Source organism: Mustelus asterias, chromosome 6 (genome assembly GCF_964213995.1).
Source record: "Mustelus asterias chromosome 6, sMusAst1.hap1.1, whole genome shotgun sequence".
Classification (NCBI taxonomy): domain Eukaryota; kingdom Metazoa; phylum Chordata; class Chondrichthyes; order Carcharhiniformes; family Triakidae; genus Mustelus; species Mustelus asterias.
In genome coordinates this window covers 141,586,316-141,604,877 of record NC_135806.1, presented here as the reverse complement: position 1 = coordinate 141,604,877, position 18,562 = coordinate 141,586,316, and the positions used below count along the sequence as shown (strand labels likewise).

General features: G+C 49.2%; 1 protein-coding gene across 1 annotated transcript; it reads right to left on the bottom strand.

Moving 5' to 3' along the window:
- Positions 1 to 12,454: 12,454 nt before the first annotated feature.
- LOC144495360 (C-C motif chemokine 19-like) lies at positions 12,455 to 17,590 on the bottom strand. The gene is made up of 4 exons (XM_078215477.1): positions 17,350 to 17,590; positions 15,714 to 15,840; positions 14,360 to 14,494; positions 12,455 to 13,268 (listed from the first exon to the last, which is right to left on the bottom strand). Exons 1-4 carry the CDS (start codon positions 17,423 to 17,425, stop codon positions 13,253 to 13,255), a joined length of 354 nt encoding a protein of 117 aa, XP_078071603.1. The 5' UTR covers positions 17,426 to 17,590; the 3' UTR covers positions 12,455 to 13,252.
- Positions 17,591 to 18,562: the final 972 nt, after the last annotated feature.

Sequence of the window (18,562 nt, the reverse complement as noted above, 5' to 3'; positions counted from 1 at the left end):
TGCTAAATTGACCCTTAGTGTCAGGGGATTAGCAGGGTAAATATGTGGATTTACGGGAACAGGGCCTGGGTGGAATTATGGTCAGTACAGGCTCAATGGGCTGAATGGCCTCTTTCTTCACTTTAGGGATTCTATGATTCTATGATCACAATCTGTTATTGCTGCAGTGTGGAGTCAGACCGTAGGGAGGTCACAGAGAGATTGGGGGATTGCCTGTGCAATGGCCCCCAGCAGTCTGCAGCTGGCTTCCCCAGCGAGCCTATACTCCGCCCTCTCCCCCCCCACCACCTCTCACACTGGTGAGAATTACACTTCTGTCCAAAGAAGTGGCATAAGATTGCGGTGTCAAATTCACCCAAAAATCAGCTCTGAAACTCTCCCGTTTTCTTGCTCATTTTGCACTCAGATCTTTTGAAGACCTCTCCCAAAGTATTGATGTGTGTTTCGCTGTCACGTCGCTGTTGGAACACAGGGAACAGCAAAATAAAACAATGTACAACAAGCACCCACAAACAGCAGGGTGATAATGAGCAGAATTCATGTTCAGTGATTCCAACTGAGATACAAGTATTACTCACACGTTGCCAGGACTGTCTCTCTCATCCTCCTGTCATTCAGCCAGGGATGGCGAGGAATTGTCTGCAGATAGGCCTGTCAGAGAACCAGGGAGGACGCCCCTGCTCTAATTAAAATATCTCCCTGGGATCTTTTACATCCAATTTAGAGATTATCTCCTCATCCCAAAGACAGCTATGAGGGGAGGTTGGAGAAACTTGGTTTGTTCTCATTGGAGCGACGGAGGTTGAAGGTCGACCTGACAGAAGTCTACAAGATTATGAGGGGCATGGACAGAGTGGATAGTCAGAAGCTTTTTCCCACGGTGGAAGAATCAATTACTCGGGGGCACAGGTTTAAGGTGTGAGGGGCAAGGTTCAAAGGAGATGTACGAGGCAAGTTTTTTAAACAGAAGGTGTGGGCGCCTGGAACTCGCTGCCGGGAGAGGTAGTGGAAGCAGATACGATAGTGAGTTTTAAGGAGCATCTTGACAAATACATGAATAGGATGGTAATAGAGGGATATGGTTCCCAGAAGGGTAGAGGGTTTTAGTTCAATCGGGCCACATGATTGGTGCAGGCTTGGAGGGCCGATGGGCCTGTTCCTGTGCTGTAATTTTCTTTGTTCTTTGACAGCAGCTCAGAGAGAATTGAAGGTGCAGGGGTGATATGTCCATTCATTCTCTGGGCTCTCTCTCTCTGATAAGACCCCTTCACTTGCCCTGAGGATTGTGGGCTAGGTGTACCTCCATCAGACAATTTCTCACACTCTCTCACTGAGCAACAGGAGGGGGAGTTGGGGGAGGTCCTGGCAACACCTGACGAAAGAACAAAATGAGCTGCTTTGAGTTTAGCTGTGGATCCTGATCTTAACTGAATTACATCAAGAGGATTAGATAAATGGGTTTATGAAAGGAAAATAATGTTTGTCAATCCTACTGGAGATTTCTGAGGCTGTAACAAGTAGAATAAATAATGGTGAACCAGTAGATTTGATGGCCGGAACTTTCCGGCCGTTCATGCCAGTGGGATTTTCCAGTCCCGCTGATGGCGTTTCCTCACCTTGGGTTTCCTGGCACCGAGAGATGCCTTTAACGGGTAACCACATTGAGAGTGGCAGGGTCAGAAGATCCCACTGCTGACCAATGGCGAACCATCTTCACCACGGAGGAACAGTTGGCAGGTTGCGTGAAAAATCCCGCCTGATGTTTTTGGAATTTTCCAACAGTTTTTATAAAGTCCCAACGAAGGGGAAAATTAAAACGCATGGGATTAGGGCTGATCTATTGGCATGGATTGAGACTTGGTTCGCAGACAAAAAACTGGGAGTAGGAATAAATGGGTCTCTTTTGATATTGGAGCCGGTGACCAGTGGGGTCCCACAGGGAAAGGAGAGAGTGCAGAATGTAGTGTTACAGTCATTGCTAGGGTGTAGAGAAAGATCAACTTAATGCGAGGTAGGTCCATTCAAAAGTCTGACAACAGCAAGGAAGAAGCTGTTCTAGAGAGTCTAGAAGAAGGAGTCACAATCTCAGGATACGGGGCAGGTTATTTAGAACTGAGATGAGGAGAAACTTCTTCACTCAGGGTGGTGGAATTCTCTACCACAGAAAGCTGTGGAGGTCAAGTCACAGAATATATTTAAGAAGTCAATAGATAGATTTCTTGATTCTAAAAGGTGTCGGGGGATATGGAGAGAGAGCAGCAGTGTGAGATAGAGAATCAACCATCATCATGCTGAATGGTGGAGAGGCTTGAAGGGCTGAATGGCCTACTCTTGCTCCTATTTTCTATGTTAATTGCTAAACAAATTTGAGGGGCTGAATGGCCTCTCCCTAGATGAATGTTGACCTTTTTAGCTTGAAGACTAAAATGGAAAGAAAGACTCACATTTATATAGCATCTTTCACCACATCCCAAGGTGCTTAGCAGTCACTGAAGTTCTTTTTGAGTGTTGTCCCTGATGTAATGTGGGAAATTTAGCATCAAAAATGTCCCAAACAGCAAGGCCACAAAGGCCCGGATAGTCATTATATTGTATGATGTCGAGTGAGGGATGAAGTTTGGTCAAGAGATCACACACCTGCTCCTCCTCAAAATGGCGCTAAACAACCTTTCAGGTTCACTCGAGAGGGCAGGCGGAGTTTGGCTCCAATATCTTATTTGAACAAATCGCCTCCCTATCACCATCTGTGGAGAACTGATTAGCATGAGGGAGGAGGGCATTGATGTTGTCCTTCATTGCGAGAGGTTTCGAGTACAGGAGCAGGGATGTGTTGTTGCAATTATACAGGGCCTTGGTGAGGCCACACCTAGAGTATTGTGTGCAGTTTTGGTCTCCTTTTCTGAGGAAGGATGTTCTTGCTCTCGAGGGAGTGCAGCGAAGGTTTACCAGGCTGATTCCGGGGATGGTGGGACTGATGCATGAGGAGAGATTGACTAGGTTAGAAATTGTTTTCACTGGAGTTCAGACGAACGAGGGGGGGTCTCATAGAGACTTATAAAATTCTAACAGGACTAGACAGGGTAGATGCAGGGAGGATATTCCCGATGGTCGGGGAGTCTAGAACCAGGGCTCACAGACTAAGGATTCGGGGTAGACCATTTAGGACGGAGGTGAGGGGACATTTCTTCACCCAAAGAGTGGTGAGCCTGTGGAATTCATTATCACAGGAAGTAGTTGATGCCAAAACATTGAATGTATTCAAGAGGCGGCTGGATATAGCACTTGGGGCGAATCGGACCAAAGGTTATGGGGAGAAAGCAGGATTAGGCTATTGAGTTGGATGATCAGCCATGATCGTGATGAATGGTGGAGCAGGCTCGAAGGGCCGAATGGCCTCCTCCTGCTCCTATCTTCTATGTTTCTATGTTTCTATGTACCCCTTTGTGAGAGGTTGCTGGCAGCCACCACGTTCCTCTGGGATTGGGAAGACATTGAGCAGCGCAGTCACTCCGAGGTCCGGATCTGTGTGGTTTATGGGGATCACTGCACAACCTGCAGGCTCTGGACAGGGAGGTTTTGTAACCGAGTGGCATCCCAACAGCGTGGCTTAACTGGGAATTTGGAGACAGTGGGAAGTTGGAGAAAAGGGGGAACGATCTAGTGTATAAAATCAGTATAGATGTGTGGCGCTGTGGGGATAGGGTCTGGGGTGGGATTGTGGTTGGTGCAGACTCAATGGGCCGAATGGCCTCCTTCTGCACTGTAGGGATTCTATGATTCTATATACATAAACGAGAGAGGAATATAGATAAGAGTGAAGTTGCAGTTACAGGAGTTGACCTGTGAGGGGGCAGTGGTGATGTGGAGATGCCGGCGTTGGACTGGGGTGAACACAATAAGAAGTCTCACAACACCAGGTTAAAGTCCAACAGGTTTATTTGGTAGTAAATACCATAAGCTTTCGGAGCACTGCTCCTTCGTCAGACGTCATGACGAAGGAACAGTGCTCCAAAAGCTTATGGTATTTGCTACCAAATAAACCTGTTGGACTTTAACCTGGTGTTGTGAGACTTCTTACAGGGGGCAGTGGGACAGAGCACTCCCGACACACTCGCCAGGCAGTGGGGCAGTCGTTTCTTCAATTTAAAGCTACATTAAGGGGAGAGTTCCAGCTTTTAAAAAAAAACTTAAATACATTTCTGCTCGGCATAAATTTAAGCTAAGAGTCTTTTAAACTAAAAGAATGACTGGGGTCGCTCCCGTGTTTGCAAGCTCTGCAGTGCATGGGAATTCCGAGGCATTCATAGAATTGTAGAATCTACAGAGCATAAGGAGACCATTCGGCCCATCGAGTCTGCACCGACCACAATCCCACCCAGGCCCTATTCCCGTAACCCCTCATATTTACGCTAACTAATCCCCCTGACACCACGGGGCAATTTAGCCTGGCCAATCAACCTGACCCGCACATCTTTGGACAGTGGGAGGAAACCGGAGCACCCGGAGGAAACCCATGCAGACACGAGGAGAACGTGCAAACTCCGGCTGGAGGTCTGTGACCAGTGGTGTTCCGCAGGGCTCTGTACTGGGACCTCTGCTATTTGTGATATATATAAATGATTTGGAAGAAGGTGTAACTGGTGTAATCAGCAAGTTTGCGGATGACACGAAGATAGCTGGACTTGCGGATAGCGAAGAGCATTGTCGGGCAATACAGCAGGATATAGATAGGCTGGAAAATTGGGCGGAGAGGTGGCAGATGGAGTTTAATCCGGATAAATGCGAAGTGATGCATTTTGGAAGAAATAATGTAGGGAGGAGTTATACAGTAAATGGCAGAGTCATCAGGAGTATAGAAACACAGAGGGACCTAGGTGTGCAAGTCCACAAATCCTTGAAGGTGGCAACACAGGTGGAGAAGGTGGTGAAGAAGGCATATGGTATGCTTGCCTTTATAGGATGGGGTATAGAGTATAAAAGCTGGAGTCTGATGATGCAGCTGTATAGAACGCTGGTTAGGCCACATTTGGAGTACTGCGTCCAGTTCTGGTCGCCGCACTACCAGAAGGACGCGGAGGCGTTAGAGAGAGTGCAGAGAAGGTTTACCAGGATGTTGCCTGGTATGGAGGGTCTTAGCTATGAGGAGAGATTGGGTAGACTGGGGTTGTTCTCCTTGGAAAGACGGAGAATGAGGGGAGATCTAATAGAGGTGTACAAGATTATGAAGGGTATAGATAGGGTGAACAGTGGGAAGCTTTTTCCCAGGTCGGAGGTGACGATCACGAGAGGTCACGGGCTCAAGGTGAGAGGGGTGAAGTATAACTCAGATATCAGAGGGACGTTTTTTACACAGAGGATGGTGGGGGCCTGGAATGTGCTGCCAAGTAGGGTGGTGGAGGCAGGCACGCTGACATCATTTAAGACTTACCTGGATAGTCACATGAGCAGCCTGGGAATGGAGGGATACAAACGATTGGTCTAGTTGGACCAATGAGCGGCACAGGCTTGGAGGGCCGAAGGGCCTGTTTCCTGAGCTGTACTGTTCTTTGTTCTTTGTTCCACACAGACAGTGACCCAAGCCGGGAATCGAACCCGGGTCCCTGGCGCTATGAAGCAGCAGTGCTAACCCACTGTGCCGTCGCCGTGCAGTCTGGATGACCACATTGGCAGGAAGTGCCACTGGTTTGACCAGCGTGAGAGCCGGGTATCGGAGCATTGGCTGGAGGCACAGCGGTGCACCTGAGTGAGGGAGGCATTTCAAAAGTCAATCCCTGTAATAAAGAATGAACTCTACGCCCTGCTGAACATCTCCACATGAGCACAGACAGAGCAAAAACAATAAGCTCTTTATTAACTCCCCCGTCCACTCTCCCCCTTCCCCCGCAACCCCCCCCCACCACTCCCGCACCCGCCCCCCCGCCACAGATCTCTGGATAGCACAAAATGGCTCCCCCCCCCCCCGCCACAGATCTCTGGATAGCACAAAATGGCTCCAGATCCAATTAAATCATCGTGTCGGACGGAACCAGGGTGACCAATTTGTGCACAGCAAGATCCCACAAATCAGGATAATCTGTTTCGGTGATTTTTGTTGACTGAGGAATAATGAGATAAAGAATCTTAAACAAAGGAGACTACAAAGGGATGAGCGAGGCTTTGGCTAAGGTAGACTGGGAGCAAAAACTTTATGTGGGACAATTGAGGAACAGTGGAGGATTTTCAAAGCGATCTTTCACAGTGCTCAGCAAAAGTATATACCAGTGATAAGGAAGGACTGTAGAAAAAGAGATAATCAGCCATGGATATCTAAGGAAATAAAGGAGGGTTCAACTTGAAAGAAAATGCATACAAAGTGGCAAAGATTAGTGGGAACCAAGAGGATTGGGAAATCTTTAAAGGTCAGCAGAAAGCCACGAAAAAAGCTGTAAAGAAAAGTAAGATGGATTATGAGAGTAAATTAGCTCAGAATATAAAAAGAGAAAGCAAAAGTTTCTACAAATATATAAAACGATAAAGAGTGGCGAAAGTAAACATTGGTCCTTTAGAGAATGAGAAGGGGGATGTAATAACTGGAAATGAGAAAATGGCTGAGGCATTGAGCAGGTATTTTGTGTCGGTCTTCACAGTGGAAGACACAAATAACATGCCAAACATTGATGACAGGAAGGCTATGGCAGGTGAGGACCGAGAAACTATCATTATCACGAAAGAGGTAGTGTTGGGCAAGTTAATGGGGCTAAAGGTAGACAAGTCTCCTGGTCCTGATGGAATGCATCCCAGGGTACTAAAAGAGATGGCGGGAGAAATAGCAAATGCACTAGTGGTAATTTACCAAAATTCGCTGGACTCTGGTAACGAGGCAGGTAACGATAAGCCGGTTAGCTTAACTTCTGTAGCAGGGAAAATGCTTGAATCTATCATCAAGGAAGAAATAGCGAGACATCTGGATATAAATTGTCCCATTGGTAAGACTCAGCATGGGTTCATGAAGGGAAGGTCATGTTTGACTAATTTGGTGGAACTCTTTGAGAACATTACATGTGCAGTGGACAATGGGGAACCTGTGGATGTGGTGTATCTGGATTTCCAGAAGATATTTGACAAGGTGCCGTACCAAAGACTGCTGCATAAGATAAAGGTGCATGGCGTGACGGGTAATGTATTAGCATGGATAGAGGATTGGTTAACTAACAGAAAGCAAAGAGTGGGAGTAAATGGGTGTTTTTCTGGTTGGCGATCAGTGACTAGTGGTGTGCCTCAGGGATCAGTGTTGGGACCGCAATTGTTTATGATTTACGTTGATGATTTGGAGTTGGGGACCAAGTGTAGTGTGTCAAAATTTGCAGATGGCACTAAGATGAGTGGCAGAGCAAAGTGTGCAGAGGATGCTGAAAGCCTGCAAAGGGATATAGATAGTCTAAGTGAGTGGGCGAGGATCTGGCAGATGGAGTACAATGTTGGTAAATGTGAGGTCATCCATTTTGGTAGGAATAACAGCAAAATAGACTATTATTTAAATGGTAAAAAATTGCAGCATGCTGCTGTGCAGAGGGACCTGGGTGTCCTTGTGCAGGAATCTCAAGGAGTTGGTTTGCAGGTGCAGCAGGTAATTAAGAAGGCAAATGGAATTTTATCCTTCATTACTAGAGGGATGGAGTTTAAAAACAGTGAGGTTATGTTGCAGCTGTATAAGGTGCTGGTGAGGCCACACCTGGAGTACTGTGTACAGTTTTGGTCTCCTTACTTGAGAAAGGATATACTGGCACTGGAGGGGGTGCAGAGGAGATTCACTCGGTTGATTCCGGAGTTGAGAGGGTTGGCTTATGAGGAGAGACTGAGTAAACTGGGGCTATACTCTTTGGAACTCAGAAGAATGAGGGAAGTTCTTATAGAAACATATAAGATTATGAAGGGAATAGATAGGATAGAAGCAGGGAAGTTGTTCCCACTGGCGGGTGAAACTAGAACGAGGGGGCATAGTCTCAAAATAAGGAGAAGCAAAGTTAGGACTGAGTTGAGGAGGAACTTCTTCACACAAAGGGTTGTGAATCTGTGGAATTCTCTGCCCAGTGAAGCAGTTGAGGCTACCTCAGTGAATGTTTTTAAGGAAAGGATAGATAAATGTTTGAACAGTAAAGGAATTAGGGCTATGGTGAGCGGGCAGGTAAGTGGAGCTGAGTCCACAAAAAGATCATCCATGATCTTATTGAATGGCGGAGCAGGCTCGGGGGGGGGGGGCAAATGGCCTACTCCTGCTCCTAGTTCTTATGTTCTTATCTGGTGAACTGGTGCAGCAACAATAATCTCTCCCTCAATGTCAACAAAACGAAGGAGATTGTCATCGACTTCAGGAAGCGTAAAGGAGAACATGCCCCTGTCTACATCAATGGGGATGAAGTAGAAAGGGCGGCACGGTAGCACAGTGGTTAGCACTGCTGCTTCACAGCTCCAGGGTCCCGGGTTCGATTCCCGGCTCGGGTCACTGTCTGTGTGGAGTTTGCACATTCTCCTCGTGTCTGCATGGGTTTCCTCCGGGTGCTCCGGTTTCCTCCCACAGGCCAAAGATGTGCGGGTTAGGTTGATTGGCCAGGTTAAAAATTGCCCCTTAGAGTCCTGGGATGCGTCGGTTAGAGGGATTAGTGGGTAAATATGTGGGGGTAGGGCCTGGGTGGGATTGTGGTCGGTGCAGACACGATGGGCCGAATGGCCTCCTTCTGCACTGTAGGGTTTCTATGATTCTATGGTTGAGAGCTTCAGGTTTTTATGTGTCCAGATCACCAAAAACCTGTCCTGGTCCCCCGATGCCGACACTATAGTTAAGAAAGCTCACCAACGCCTCTACTTTCTCAGAAGACTACGGAAATTTGGCATCTCCGCTATGACTCTCACCAACTTCTACAGATGCACCACAGAAAGCATTCTTTCTGGTTGTTTCACTGCTTGGTATGGCTCCTGCTCTGCCCAAGACTGCAAGGAACTACAAAAGGTCATGAATGTAGCCCAATCCATCATGCAAACCAGCCTCCCATCCATTGACTCTGTCTACACTTCCCGCTGCCTCGGAAAAGCAGCCAGCATAATTAAGGACCCCCCACACCCCGGACATTCTCTCTTCCATCTTCCGTCGGGAAAAAGATACAAAAGTCTGAGGTCACGTACTAATTGACTCAAGAACAGCTTCTTCCCTGCTGCTGTCAGACTTTTGAATGGACTTACTTTGCATTAAGTTGATCTTTCTCTACACCCTAGCTATGACTGTAACACTACATTCTGCACTCTCTCCTGTCCTTCTCTATGAACGGTATGCTTTGTCTGTACAACGCGCACGAAACAATACTTTTCACTGTACACCAATAGAAGTGACAATAATAAATCAAAGCCGGTGCCTTGGTGTCTCCGACAGTGCAGCACTCCATCCCATACCGCACTGGGAATTTTTCCCGATATTTTGTGTCCAGGCCTCTGGTGTGGGACTTGAACCCACGACCTGTGGACACGGAACATGCGTTCATGTCAATGTTTTAAGGACCTGTCACAGAGATGTTCCAAATTGACCGTGTGATAGGCTGTGTCTGGAGCACAGTCTCCAGTGTCACATGGTTAGGCACAGCAGCCAATTTTGTGCACAGAACGATCCTGGAAGCAGTATTGACCGTTTGACCAAGTGGCTGAAGGGGGGGACACACAGTGTGCCAAGGGGGCTCATTTCAATCTAATTGTGTCATAGAGTCACAGAGGTTTACAGCATGGAAACAGGCCCTTCGGCCCAACTTGTCCATGCTGCTCTTTTTTTAACCACTAAGCTAGTCTCAATTGCCCGCATTTGGCCCATATCCCTCTATACCCATCGTACCCATGTAACTGTCTAAATGCTTTTTAAAAGACAAAATTGTACCCGCCTCTACTTCTACCTCTGGCAGCTTGTTCCAGACACTCACCACCCTCTGTGTGAAAAAATTGTCCCTCTGGACCCTTTCATATCTTTCCCCTCTCACCTTAAACCTATGCCCTCTAGTTTTAGACTCCCCTACCTTTGGGAAAAGATATTGACTATCTAGCTGATCTGTGCCCCTCATTATTTTATAGACGTCTATAAGATCACCCCTCAGCCTTCTACGCTCCAGAGAAAAAAGTCCCAGTCTATTCAGCATCTCCTTATAACTCAAACCATCAAGTCCCGGTAGCATCCTAGTAAATCTTTTCTGCACTCTTTCTAGTTTAATAATATCCTTTCTATATTAGGGTGACCAGAACTGTACACAGTATTCCAAGTGTGGCCTTACCAATGTCTTGTACAGCTTCTACAAGACGTCCCAACTCCTGTATTCAATGTTCTGACCAATGAAACCAAGCATGCTGAATGCCTTCTTCACCACTCTGTCCACCTGTGACTCCACTTTCAAGGAGCTATGAACATGTACCCCTAAATCTCTTTGTTCTGTAACTCTCCCCAACGCCCTACCATTAACTGAGTAAGTCCTGCCCTGGTTCAATCTACCAAAAAAAGAACAAAGAACAAAGAAAATTACAGCACAGGGACAGGCCCTTCGGCCCTCCAAGCCTGCACCGACCATGCTGCCCAACTGAAGTAAAACCCCCTACCTTTCTGGGGACCATATCCCTCTATTCCCATCTCATTCATGTACTTGTCAAGACGTCCCTTAAAAGTCACTACCGTATCCGCTTCCACTATCTCCCTCGGCACCGAGTTCCAGGCACCCACCACTCTCTGTGTAAACAATCTGCCTCATACATCTCTTTTAAACCTTGCCCCTCGCACCTTAAACCTATGCCCCCTAGTAATTGACACTTCCACCCTGGGAAAAAGCTTCTGACTATCCACTCTGTCCATGCCTCTCATAATCTTGTAGACTTCTATCAGGTCTCCCCTCAACATCCGTCGCTCCAGTGAGAACAAACCAAGTTTCTCCAACCTCTCCTCATAGCTAATGCCCTCCATACCAGGCAACATCCTGGTAAATCTTTTCTGTACCCTCTCCAAAGCCTCCACATCCTTCTGGTAGTGTGGCGACCAGAATTGAACACTATATTCCAAGTGGGCCTAACTAAGGTTCTATAAAGCTGCAACATGAGTTGCCAATTTTTAAACTCAATACCCCGGCCGATGAAGGCAAGCATGCCGTATGCCTTCTTGACTACCTTCTCCACCTGCATTGCCACTTTCAGTGACCTGTGTACCTGTACACCCAGATCCCTTTGCCTATCAATACTCCTATGGGATCTGCCATTTACTGTATATTTCCTATCTGTATTAGACCTCACAAAATGCATTACCCACATTTGTCCGGATTAAACTCCATCTGCCATCTCTCCGCCCAAGTCTCCAACTGATCTATATCCTGCTGTATCCTCTGATGGTCCTCATCGCTATCCGCAAATCCACCAACCTTTGTGTCGTCCGCAAACTTACTAATCAACCCAGTTACATTTTCCTCCAAATCATTTATATATATTACAAACAGCAAAGGTCCCAGCACTGATCCCTGAGGAACACCACTTGTCACAGCCGTCCATTCAGAAACGTACCCTTCTACTGCTACCCTCTGGCTTCTTTGACCAAAATGCATCACCTCGCATTTGTCTAAATTAAACTCCATCTGCCATTCATCAGCCCACTGGCCCAATTGATCAAGATCCTGTTGTAATCCGAGATAACTTCCTTCGCTGTCCACTATGCCACCAATCTTGGTGTCATCTGCAAACTTACTGACCATGCCTCCTCTATTCTCATCCAAATCATTAATATAAATGACAAATAACAGTGGACTCAGCACCGATCCCTGAGGCACACCGCTGGTCACAGGCCTCCAGTTTGACAAACAACCCTCTGTAACCACCCTCTGGCTTCTGTTATCAAGCCAATTTTGTATCCATTTGGCTACCTCACCCTGGATCCCGTGAGATTTAACCTTATGCAACAACCTACCATGCGATACCTTGTCAGTGGAGGGGCTGCATCCCCCAGGGTGAAGGATTTGTGCTGAGTCTGGGGCTCCTCCTTGTTTGGTGGGAGAGGCTGGGGTGAGGGAACTTGTTTGAACAAGACTCTGCTTCCTCCACCTTCTCTTCCCCTCCGGTCCACTTCCCTTCCCGGACCTTCAGCATAGGTCCCACTGTCCCACTCCCCTCCCCGGACCCTCGGTATAGGTCCCACTGTCCCACTCCCCTCCCCGGACCCTCAGTATAGGTTCTGACCAAAGGTTGACAGATTATTTTATTGAGATTTGAGCTTTATAGGTTAATGGATACCAGGTGGTTGTTGAGTTACGGATCAGCCAAGATCAAACTGGAACAGGCTGGAAGGGCCAAATGGCGTCCACGTAGTCCCATGACCCAGGTGGCCGGTGAGGATCTGGGATGGGAGGAAGCAGGTTCTGTCGGACATCCCGGGAGAGTGAATGGGAGAGAAATTACTGCAAAGAGACCAGACCTTCATATCAAACCATCTTTATTCATTTTCACAATATTACAAAATAGTCGTTTGAAAATTGAACAGAGTTCAGCTATATAAAAGGATGCAGTTCATTCAGTTTATCACAGCTTGGAATGGAATATTTACAAAGGCCAATGTCATCATATAGAGAAAGATCCCACAGCCAAGCTCCAGAACAGCGAGAGGCTAAAACAAGCGGGGCGTGGGGGGGAACAGATACACTGGGGGACACTGTCCCCCCTGTGTGAGGGAAGACGAGAGAATCCAGGCCATTTAACTGCATGTTACTCATAGTATTCACATTATTCTGGGATCCAGCTTTCTCTCTCTCTCTCTCTCTCTCTCTCACGGAATGGATCATTTGATTCTACTTGGTTTGGTCTCAGTAACCATGTCGACAAGGATAGAGATGTTGTTGCCAGGGAAATGGTATTGCTTCAATCCAACCACTGGCACAACGCCCTGGGCGACATACACAGGTAAAGAGGTGGCTCGTTCAGCCACTTTGGGGAAATGATTTCCAGTTCAGAACTAAGTTAATCTCAATTTAGTGTGGGTTTTGTACAGAAAGTGTCCTTTCTTGGGACGACATTAAGGCCATTCATCCTGAACTTGGACACCAGCTCCGGGAGGGGAGAGGAGAGAGTGCGAGAGGTGATTGGTCAGTAATGGACATTGCTACCAAATATATCCTTCATTCTGACCTCAAGTAATGTTCACAACTTTGGGATTTGCTCAGTATTTTTCCTATTAATGTAGACGGAAAGATCCGGGAGGTTTGGTGACCATCGAGTCTTCTCATGCCAGCTGCTTCCTGCAAACAAGACAATTAATATTTGTTACTGAGTCGGAAACCAGAGCCCTGGATGGGGGAGAGTGTACACTGGGGGGGGGGGGGGGGGGGGGGGGGTGGGGAGAAGGGGAGAGGGTAGGGTGGGAGTGGGGAGGGGTGTGGGGGAAGGGATAGTGAGGGAGGGGAGTGGGGAGGGGATAGTGAGGGAGGGGTTGGGGAGGGGTTAGTGAGGGAGGGGGCTGGGGAGGGAGTTGGGGAGAGGGTAGTGAGGGAGGGGTGGGGGAGGGGATAGTAAGGGAGGGGTTGGGGAAGGGAGCATGGAGGGGTTGGGGAGAGAGTTGGGGAGGGGATAGTGAGGGAGGGAGTTGGGGAGGGATAGTGAGGGAGGGAGTTGGGGAGGGATAGTGAGGGAGGGGGTTGGGGAGGGATAGTGAGGGAGGGGGTTGGGGACGGGATAGTGAGGGAGAGGGTTGGGGAGGGATAGTGAGGGAGGGGGTTGGGGACGGGATAGTGAGGGAGAGGGTGTTTGGGAAGCTGAGAGCTGCAGTGCCATTGGGAGTTGGGGAGGGGGAGTGTGGAGGGGGAGTGTGGAGGGGTTGGGAATGGATAGTGAGGGAGGGGTTGGGGAGGGGGATGAGGGAGAGGGTGTTTGGGAAGCTGAGAGTTGCAGTGCCGTTGGGAGTTGGGAGTTGGGAGTTGGGGAGGGGTTGGGGAGGGGGTGTGGTGGGAGTGGGGGAGGGGAGTGGGGAGGGTTTGGGGAGGGGATAGTGAGGGTGAGGGTGTTTGGGAAGCTGAGAGTTGCAGTGCCGTTGGGAGTTGGGAGTTGGGGAGGGGTTGGGGAGGGGGTGTGGTGGGAGTGGGGGAGGGGAGTGGGGAGGGTTTGGGGAGGGGATAGTGAGGGTGAGGGTGTTTGGGAAGCTGAGAGTTGCAGTGCCGTTGGGAGTTGGGAGTTGGGAGTTGGGGAGGGGTTGGGGAGGGGGTGTGGTGGGAGTGGGGGAGGGGAGTGGGGAGGGTTTGGGGAGGGGATAGTGAGGGTGAGGGTGTTTGGGATGCTGAGAGTTGCAGTGCCGTTGGGAGTTGAAGGGATCGGATGAAATGGAAGAATCTCTCACCTTTTATTCAGGCGTCTCCTGTTCTTCCTTTGTCGGGATGAATTTGATCTCTGTTTATCGAGCTTTTGCATCAGCACCTTCACCCACTTAGCCTCTGGGGGGCTGCACAGACGCCTCTTGTGTTTAGTCAGGAACCTGTTACACAGGGTGAAGGGTCAATGTCAGAATGTCACTCACACATTCGAAAAGCCAGGTGAAGCAAGCTTTAGAAATTATAAACAGCCTGTTCCCCCCACACCCCGCCCCTGCCCACACCCCCCCACCCCATCCCCCCCACCCACACACCCCCACAACCCCCCACCCCACCCCCGTCCACACATCCCTACACCCTCCCACCCCACCCCCCACCCCCGCCCACACACACCCCCACTCCATCCCCCCCGCCTCGTGCCTGAACTCTGACCCCACTGGTGGGAACCAATAGCAGTCAGGACCCGAGAGCAGAACAAAGGGAAAGAATGGATAGGCTGGCCGAATGGCCAGACCAGTGGCAGATAGAATCGAGGGGAATGGCGAGTTGATGCACTTTGGCAGAAGAGAGAGGGAGAGATAGTGGCCGGGGGGGAGGGGGGGGGGGGGGGGGGTGGGGCGTGGGGGTGGTCATCAATGAGATCACATTGAGAGAGGGGTCAGCAAAACATGTGGGACCCTGGCTTTCACACATAGAGGCATCGAGTGTGAAAACAGTGAGTTATACTGAACCTTTATCCAGCTCTGGTTCGGCCACAGCTGGAGTATTGTGTCCAGTTCTGCTCACCAGGGTCTTTAAGGGGTTGCGGGGGGGAGATTTACCAGGATGGTCCCAGGGATAGCGGGGGTTTTTCGGTTACCAGGTTGGGCTGGAGAAGCTGGGATTGTTTATCTTGGAGCAGCGGAGATCGAGGGGAGATTTGATCGAGGGGAGATTTGATCGAGGGGAGATTTGATCGAGGGGAGATTTGATCGAGGTGGACAAACTTGTGACAGGTTTAGATAAGGTGCTCCCATTGGCTAATGGTACAACGACCGGGGGGTGGGGTCACAGGTGGGGGATTGTGGGAAGAGATTGCCAGGGGGATGTGAGGATGTTTGTTTCACTCAGCGAGTGGGAATGGCCTGGAACTCACTACCCGTGAGGCGGGGGGGGGGTGGAGACGGAGACGCTGAACGATTCCAGAAGGAGATTGGATGGGCACTTGGAGGAAATAAACTAGCCAGGATACTGGGTTAGAGTGGAGAATGGTTCTGACTGGATTACTGTACACGGAGCTAGCATGGACACAATGGGCCGAATGGGCCTTTGTGTGCCCTGAATGACTCTGTCACTCCGAAAAGTGGGAAAAGATGCAACGGAAAATCCCGACCCAGTACTCACATGACAGCATGGATTTTGCAACCGTTCCCGGGTTCTTGAATCTTGTAAGCTTTCACGATCTTTAGTGGGATTTTTTTCTCCCCGGTGGAGAGGCAGCAATCCTCTGAAGTGTTGCTGGTGTCACTGGCTGCAGGCAGAAATAAACAGAGTTAACATTCGTTCAATAATCAGTGGGAGGGTTCTTGCCCTACACCAGCATCCATCCACGTTGGACCTTTGCTAGTCTTAAATGTGAGTGCGAGTATCTTAGAGTGGCATGGTGGCACATTGCTGCCAAGGTCTCGGGTTCAATTCCCGGCTCAGCTCACTGTCTGTGTGGAGTTTGCATGTTCTCCCCGTGTCTGCGTGGGTTTCCCCCCATCGTCCAAAGATGTGCAGGTTAGGTTGATTGGCCATGCTAGATTGTCCCTTAGTGTCAGGGGGATTGGTCGGGTAAATGTATGGAGTTACGAGAGTAGGGCCTGGATGGGATTGTGGTCGGTGCAGACTCGATGGGCTGAATGGCCTTTCTTCTGCACTGTAGGATTCTACCTTGCGGGAATACGTACCCCAGCCCGTTGGAGGAGTGGCCAGGGTGCACATGGAGGGCGAATGAGGAGGTGGGCTGGTTGGAGCTGAGGAATTTGTATTGGAATTCTCTGGGTGAATGCCGCTGTGTCTGTGGCCCCTAATCCCTCGCCTGCCTTCCTGCTCGGTGCTGAGTGATTTTCACAATCGGTTTTTGCAATACCCAGCCCAGCTGTTCTTATCAGACTTGGAAGGCCAATAAAGAACTGGATAGATAGAGCGGCGTAAAGCCAAAGGTGGAAATGTGGAAAGATAGAGAAGAGGAGGCCATTCGGCCCATTCTGCTGCTACTTGACCTTTGGGAGAGCTAGCCCGCTTCTTATACTCTCTCCTCATTGTCCAACAAATGTCTCACCCCCAAGTTTTTATCAGATGTGACGAGTGGAATTGCTCCTGGCGACCTTTCGGCTATTGCATTCCAGAAAGAACATCAAGATTAAAAAATTCCCCCCCCCCACCTCCTTCCCCATCCCAGTTTTTTTTAAATGATCTTAAATCCGTGTCCTTGGCTATTTAACATCCCTGCCACTGAAAACAGATTGTTCCTTCATTACTCATAGAATCCCTACAGTGCAGAAGGAGGCCATTCAGCCCATTGAGTCTGCAGCGACCACAATCCCACCCAGGCCCTATCCCCGTAACTCCGCATATTTACCCTGCTAGTCCCCCTGACACTTAAGGGGTCAATTTAGCCAATCCACCTAACCCGCATATCTTTGGACTGTGGGAGGAAATTGGAGCAGCCGGAAGAAAACGCACGCAGACACGGGGAGAACGTGCAGACTCCGCACAGACAAGAAATTAGATATAGCTCTTGGGGCTAAAGGGATCAAGGGATACAGGGGAGAGGGGGTATCAGGATATTGAACTCGATGATCAGCCATGGTCAAAATGAATGGCGGAGCAGGATCGAAGGGCCGAATGGCCTCCTCCTGCTTCTGGTTTCCCTGTTTCTATGACCGGGGACCGGAATCGAACCCGGTCCCTGGCGCTGTGAGGCCGCAGTGCTAACCGCTGTGCCAAGGCTTGGTATTGAGTAAGTTACTCTGACTCAGAGGGTGCTACTGACCTTGTGAGGAGCTCCACAGGACGGTGGGGATGATGATCAGAAGGGCAGCAGTGGAGAACATTGAGCTCTTCATCATGAGATGCAGGCAGAGGATCTCTGGGCAGCTTTCTTTCTCTCTCTCTCTCTCTCTGAGCTGCTTCTTGCTCTGATCTCCTCTCTCCAGCCTGGCCTTTTATAGTCTCGAGTAACTGGAGTTTCATGTTGACTCACCACTTTCTCCTAACCGCAGCATTTATCTGCCAACCCCTTGACAGTCTCTTAATTATTTACCTTGGCATTGGTTCAATGCTTGAAATAAATTACTGTCACTGAGCCATCAATGTTTTCCTTGTTTGATCCCTGGAATCTGCGCCAACTCCTGTCCACCCACCCTCCATCCCTCCCCACACCTCCATTCCATTCAAAATCCCACAAGCTCCGATTACTTTAACTCTTTCAGAATCTGTTGACTGGGGATTAAATGCAGAGAGCTGGCTAGCTCGTTCATGATGAGGACAGAATGCGTGCACATTCCGATTTTCCGTTATTTTAGTCCTGATTTCTCAGTGAATTTCAGGTGTTCAGACATTCCCGACCTTGGGGTGGCAAAAAACTACAAAGGGTTGTGAACGAGGCCCAGTCCATCGCGCAAACCAGCCTCCCATCCACTGAGAGTCTACACTTCCCGCTGCCTCAGCAAAGCAGCCAGCATAATCAAGGACCCCACGCACCCCGGACATTCTCTCTTCCACCTTCTTCCGTCGGGAAAAAGATACAAAAGTCTGAGGTCACGTACCACCCGACTCAAGAACAGCTTCTTCCCTGCTGCCGTCAGACTTTTGAATGGATTTACCTTGCATTAAGTTGATCTTTCTCTACACCCTAGCTATGACTGTAACACTACACTCTGCACTCTCTCCTTTCCTTCTCTATGAATGGTATGCTTTGTATGTAGAGCGCGCAAGAAACAATACTTTTCACTGTATCTTAACACATGTGACAATAATAAATCAAATCAAATCAAATGACTCCCTCCCAAAGCCCTGTTCCCTGAATGAGGACACTGGCCCCTGTCACTGTATAATCTCACTGCTTCATTCTCTTCCTGTCAGTTCTGTAAGGGGTGTGGTGCCCGGGAAGGATGGGGTGCCCGGGGAGGGTGGGGTGTCCCGGGGGGGTGGGATGTCGGGGGGTGGTGGGGTGGGGTGGGGTGCCCGGGGAGGATGGGGTGCCC